Below are 6361 nucleotides of genomic sequence, written 5' to 3' on the forward strand. Positions count from 1 at the left end.
TTTTCCCGCTCTTATCCTCGAGTACCCCGAGCCCCTCCTTGGGAGCACTGCCCAGTCGAGGCCCCGCACCTGGACAGACCCTCCGACCCTCTTCTTTTCCGCCTGTGGTGGCTGGGCCACGGAGCAGCGGAGGCGGCTGCTGGACAAAGGGCGGGGGTGCGGGGGGGGGGGGGGCCGCATGCGACTGCTGCAGTGCCCGCTGCCCACACTCCACCGCCCCTGGCCGGCCCCACCCTTTTCCGGACTGCGGGCTGCGCTTGCTGGGTTGAAGTCAGGACCCGTTTTCTTCGCCCCCTCTGCTGTGGTGAGGGGCCCGGATGGCTTCTCTCAGGCCTTGCAGGTGCCCAGCCCGTTATCCAGCCCCTCCCGGCCCCTCCCTTCCCGCTCCTCCCAGCAGAGCTGCCCGTCTAGGGAAAATTAAAGTTGACACTTGGCAGACATATCCATGCTTCCCAGACTCTGAACTGGGGAGGAGAAAGGGGGAGCAGTGGTCCCACAGGACTTGGAGCCCAAGCAGCAACTGTTTCTGTTCCTCTTCCTCCCTAAAGCGAGGAGAAATTAATCTTCCTCCTAAAGCGACTACCCCTCCTCCTCCCCCAGTATAAAGCACAGGTACACTTCCTTTCCATGAAAGGAGTCACACAGATTAAAAAGAAAGAAGACACCGGCCTGGGCCCAAATAGCTCTTCTGGCCCCTCCCTAACTCAGGAGCCGCTTCCTGCTTCACCTCTTGGTGTAGAAGCAGTGGTTCCCAGGGCAGAAGGAAGGCTGGTAAAAGGAGCCAGGATCCCAGGATTTCCTCCTCAAACTCTGATTTGTCAGGACCTTCCCCTCCAGAAAGAATGTGCTCTTCTTTCCCCTCCTCCTCTCCACCTCTGCAGCTGACATCATTTCATACCCTGGAGCTATCTGCAAAGCAACTTTGTGTGGCCAACTCTATTGGCTCCCTTTGTTAAAGAAACCTCAGTGCCCCCAAGCCCAGTGGAGGACTGAATCCTCAGGACATCCGGCTCCTCCCCCAACCCCTGGGTGTGAGGAGGCCCTGTCACACTTAGGTTTCCTCAGAGGGCAGCCAGTAGGCATCTTAGCAGGAAACCACAAGCAAAGGATAGTGCTCATCACTATCTCCATTTTTTTCCACCTCCAGGTCAGCTTCCCAGATGTGGAAAAGGCTGAGTGGCTCAATAAGGTGAGGGTTGATTGTCCTGGTTTTTGTTTTTCATGAGGGGGAATAGGGTTCGTCTGTCATGCCAGACCCTGCCACACTTCAATTCTAGCCTCTCCACGGGGAGGATTCTAAAGGAAATTCCCTTTAGAGGGAAAGCAAGGCTCTTCTGTGACCAGTTCCCTTTCCTCCCAGATTGTGGCCCAGGTCTGGCCCTTCCTGGGCCAGTATATGGAGAAGCTTCTCGCTGAAACTGTGGCCCCAGCTGTTCGAGGATCTAACCCCCACCTGCAGACATTTACATTTACACGAGTGGAACTGGGTGAAAAGGTACTTGTATAGGACGGGAAGGAATGGAAGGGAAGAGATGGGGACGGGGGAGGCAGGTGGCCTAAAGGGGTCTTTCCCTTCCCTCTCAAGCATTCATCTTTCTACAGCCACTGCGCATCCTTGGAGTCAAGGTTCACACTGGTCAGAGCAAAAAACAGATCCTGCTGGACTTGAACATCAGGTACTGCACTTGTCACTTTTGCCGGGTCCCCTTCCTGGTCACTCTGACTGCTTTACTCCCCTCACCCCACTTCAGCCTAGGACTCACCCTCTGTTCTCTTTCTTCCCAACACCCAGCTACGTAGGTGACCTTCAGATTGATGTGGAAGTGAAGAAATACTTCTGCAAAGCAGGAGTCAAGGGCATGCAGGTAGGGCACATGCCTGGGGCCTCCACAAGAAGCCTTTTCCTGGAGTTTCAGTAGATGGGGGAAGTGGGAGGTTAGGAAAACCAAGGCTGGGGAGGTCTGGGAGGGGAAAAAGACCTTTTCTGAGGAAAGGCTTTATTCATTTCTTCCTTCCCCAGCTCCATGGTGTCTTACGGGTGATTCTCGAACCACTCATGGGGGACCTTCCCATCGTGGGGGCTGTGTCGATGTTCTTCATCCGACGCCCGGTAAGAGAAGACATCCAGGAGCAGCAGGGAAATGCAGGAAGCAGAGGACTGGGAGGTAGAGGATGGCCACCTCATCTCCCCAGTGGGGAATGGGGGAGGGAACTGACACACAGGCTGAGAACTGGCAGGGAACTGGCAACAGTTGTATGGGAATGACCATACCCCCGTGTGCTGTGTCCTGATCCCCCTGCTCTTTGCTTCCAGACCCTAGATATCAACTGGACGGGGATGACCAACCTGCTGGATATCCCAGGACTTAGGTACCAAGGACTTACTGAGCACCTGCTAAGTGTTCCAAACCTGATTTGAAGGTTTAAGGGGTACAGAGCAGTGAAAGATGCAGCCGGGAGACTTTCCTGGTGGTCCAGTGGCTAAGACTCCGACCTCCCAACATAGTCCCTGGTCAGGGAACTAGATCCCACATACCACAACTAAAGATCCTTTGTGCCGCAACTAAGACCCAGTACAGCCAAATAAATATTTAAAAAAAAAAAAAAAAAATGCAGCCGGTTTCGTCTAGGAGCCTTGACCCTAGTTGGGGAGCTAAGACAAATACTCCTGAGAAGTTTCGTACTGTGGTTTTTCTCCTATGGAGACTGCATTTTGGTAGAGAATGAAGAGGGCTACGGGATCCTCAGCAGGGACAAAGGGAGAAAGAAGAGCTGGATGGCAACCAGGAAGGGACTGAGCAGGAGGTGGGAAATGGGGGTAGAAGAGTAGCGAAAAGGTATTCTCAAGAAAGACCTTCCCTCTAGCTGTAGATCTCTCTCGGTGGTGAGAAACATAGTTGGGGGTGGGGAAACAGGGACCCTCACACTCACCTCCTTTTCCACTCCCCCATTCAGCTCCCTCTCTGACACCATGATCATGGATTCCATCGCTGCCTTCCTTGTGTTGCCCAACCGATTGTTGGTGCCCCTTGTGCCTGACCTTCAAGATGTGGCCCAGTTGCGTTCCCCTCTTCCCAGGGTACGGCCTCTCCCCCTAGATAGAGCCTTCGCTCAGGAACCCTGTGGTGGGTCTTTAATTTCTCACAGTCTGATTCCTACTACCCTTCAGGGCATAATTCGGATTCACTTGCTGGCTGCACGAGGGCTGAGCTCCAAGGATAAATACGTTAAGGGCCTGATTGAGGGCAAGTCAGACCCCTATGCGCTTGTGCGAGTGGGCACCCAGGCATTCTGCAGCCGTGTCATCAATGAGGAACTCAACCCCCAGTGGGGAGAGACTTATGAGGTGGGAGAGCCAAGGAGTGGGGGGAGCATGGTCAGGTGGGGAAGTTCCAGGAGGTGTTAAGAGAAGATGATGATTGGATGCTGCTCACCTGCAGACCCTTATCCCTCTGTGTTCTTCAGGTGATGGTGCATGAGGTCCCAGGACAGGAAATTGAGGTGGAGGTGTTTGACAAGGATCCAGACAAAGACGACTTTTTGGGCAGGTAAGACTCTGCCTACGTTAGGAGTCTAAATCCCCAGGGCCACTGACATCCCAGACGTAATCCTTTTCCAGGCCAGGGGAATAGTAATCATTTTCTTTCCCAACTTCTCACCCTTCATCCCCACCATGCACACATACTTAAATACCTCCTGAGTGTAAGAAGGGAGTCTGAGATCTGCCAGTTATTTCTGGGTGAGAAGCGGGCCAGTGAATGACTTTCTGCTAATTATAACACTCTCTTCTTTTTTCCTTTTCACTGCCATCATTACCACTACCATCCCCTCCCCCACAGAATGAAGCTGGATGTAGGGAAAGTATTGCAGGCTGGAGTAATGGATGAAGTAAGTTGAGAGAAGAGGAAGGTGGAGGGTAGTGTCCCCCATTGTGTAGACAGTGGTTACTGCATTGGTGGGGAAGAAGTTGGGTGGGTTTCTGATCTCTACCTCACTCTCTTCTACCTCTCCCTCCAGTGGTTCCCTCTTCAAGGTGGGCAAGGCCAAGTTCACTTAAGGCTAGAATGGCTTTCGCTTTTGCCAGATGCCGAAAAACTGGAGCAGGTAACTATGTGCAAAACAGTAAGCTAGCAGGGGAGAAATAGGTAACTAGAAGTATGGGGGACTGAGTGGATGAAGGTCTGATCACGACCACCCCGCCGCAGATTCTACAGTGGAACCGTGGAGTCTCTTCCCGCCCAGAGCCCCCATCGGCCGCCATCTTAGTTGTTTATCTGGATCGGGCCCAGGATCTTCCTGTGAGTGTGGCTTCTGAGGGCAGGTGAACAGGAAGCCGTGGGGTCAGCACTCCCACACCCTCCCTTGCCCCTGACCACTGTGCTCCAGTAGCAACAGCATGTAAACATGAGGACTCCACAGACGGGATCAGAGTCATCTCAGGGGAAAGACTCTGATGAGAGCCCACCTTCCTTCACTGAAACACAAAAACAACCAAGATGGTGACTTCTGAATTCTCCCACCCGCAGCTGAAGAAGGGGAACAAGGAGCCCAACCCCATGGTACAACTGTCAATCCAGGATGTGACCCAGGAGAGCAAGGTGAGGGCCAGGACAAGGATACCACTGTGGGAGGCATTGTGTGTGGGGACAGGAGGAGGGGGGACTATTCTTGGGATGAAGTGTTCCCTTTAGGCTGCCCATAAGGGCAAGGGTTTTCTGGAGAAACAGAACTGGTACTGGGCCATGTACCCTTGACCGAGTCCTGCATACCTCCAGGCTGTCTACAGCACCAACTGCCCAGTGTGGGAGCAGGCCTTCCGGTTCTTCCTGCAAGACCCTCAAAGCCAGGAGCTTGATGTGCAGGTGAGTTACAGGTCCTCCTGGATGCGCTATTCTGTCTTCCCAGGTCTACACCATTTCTTCTCTGCATCTTCTCCTTTGATCTCTTATTTTCTTGGGGTTTTTTGTTTGTTTGTTTGACTGTGTGGCTTTCCAGGTCATAGTTCCCTGACTAGGGATCAAACCTGGGCCATCTGCAATGAGAGTATGGAGTCCTAAACCACTGGACTGCCAGGGAATTCCATGATCTCTATTTTCAGTCCATCTACCGAGACTCTCCACCTCTTACACTCTCCACGTTTCCCCACCCATCTCTCTAGGCTCATTCTTATTGAGAACTGTGTACTTCAAATGAGTGATTTTTGTGCTTTGTAAATTATGCCTCAAAAAAAATATTTTTTTTAAAGAGAAGAACATATGGAGCACTAAACACCTAGCATTTTTTTTCTGGCATATTTTTATTTTTAAAAGTTTTTTATTTTATATTGGAGTATAGAGTTAGAACGACATTGTGTTTCAGATGTACATCAAAGTAATTCAGTTATACATATTCATATATTTATTTTTCAGATTTTATTCCCATGTTATTACAGAGTATTGAGTATGGTTCCCTGTGCTTAGAGTAGGTTCTTGTTGATTATCTCTATCACAATATGGTAGTGTGCATATGCCAATCCCAACCTCCCAGACATCTAGCACTTCTAAGGTCATAGAAAAAGCATGTACACAGTGTCTGCTGTCATGAAACTTACTGGCTAGTTTCATAGAAGAGACAAACATATATAAGGAAAGATGATTCAGCATCAACCAGTGGGAGTCAGATACCCAAAGTATAGTACTTAGGATGGCTGGAGAAAAGTACAGAGGCTGGAGTAACTAGAGAGACTTTGTGACAGAAGTAGGATTTTCAGAGGGACTGCAAGTATCAGTAGGATTTAAATAGGCAGAGAAGAGCAGAATGAGAACGAGAACTTGGCCAGGTAACGAGACCAGAAAGAGCAGAGGAGGAAGGGACTGTGGAGTAGACAGAGGACTATAAAAGGATGGCCCAGAGTGGAGCAGGTTTGTGACTGGCACAGAGTGAAGCTGCAGCCGCGTCACATTTCCATAGTGTACCTCCCTGTTCCCTAATCTTTCTCTCCATCCCCTCTTCCTGTGCCTATAGGTGAAGGATGACTCCAGGGCCCTGACTTTAGGGGCACTGACCCTGCCTCTGGCTCGCCTGCTGACTGCCCCGGAACTCACCCTGGACCAGTGGTTCCAGCTCAGCAGCTCTGGCCTAAACTCCCGCCTCTACATGAAACTAGTTATGAGGGTATGGAGGTGGATAAAGTGCTATGGGCGGAGAAGGGCCTTGTGGATTCTTTGTGGCATTAAGAGTAAGGAAAGGTGACTTGTTCCTGGGTTTCAGCACACACACACACACACACACACAAAAGTAAGGAAAGGGAACTTCCCTGGCGCTCCAGTCGCTTAGACTCTGCACTACCATTGCAGGGGGTGCAGGTTCAATCCCTCATAAC

At 51.3% G+C, this 6361-nt stretch overlaps 1 protein-coding gene across 1 annotated transcript in view; it reads left to right on the forward strand.

Moving 5' to 3' along the window:
• ESYT1 (extended synaptotagmin-like protein 1) overlaps positions 1-6361 on the forward strand; it is a 14445-nt gene that overhangs the window by 1190 nt on the left and 6894 nt on the right. The window contains exons 2-16 of the mRNA XM_010839212.1: positions 1148-1189; positions 1361-1495; positions 1603-1676; positions 1793-1865; positions 2021-2110; positions 2315-2370; positions 2956-3079; positions 3170-3346; positions 3466-3548; positions 3840-3888; positions 4018-4104; positions 4206-4298; positions 4527-4598; positions 4776-4862; positions 6004-6153. Coding sequence (XP_010837514.1) covers positions 1148-1189; positions 1361-1495; positions 1603-1676; positions 1793-1865; positions 2021-2110; positions 2315-2370; positions 2956-3079; positions 3170-3346; positions 3466-3548; positions 3840-3888; positions 4018-4104; positions 4206-4298; positions 4527-4598; positions 4776-4862; positions 6004-6153 — 1392 coding nt within the window. The remainder of the gene's footprint in view (positions 1-1147; positions 1190-1360; positions 1496-1602; positions 1677-1792; positions 1866-2020; positions 2111-2314; positions 2371-2955; positions 3080-3169; positions 3347-3465; positions 3549-3839; positions 3889-4017; positions 4105-4205; positions 4299-4526; positions 4599-4775; positions 4863-6003; positions 6154-6361) is intronic.

The sequence above is a fragment of the Bison bison genome, unplaced genomic scaffold (assembly GCF_000754665.1).
Source record: "Bison bison bison isolate TAMUID 2011002044 unplaced genomic scaffold, Bison_UMD1.0 scf7180017864115, whole genome shotgun sequence".
Taxonomy (NCBI): Eukaryota; Metazoa; Chordata; class Mammalia; order Artiodactyla; family Bovidae; genus Bison; species Bison bison.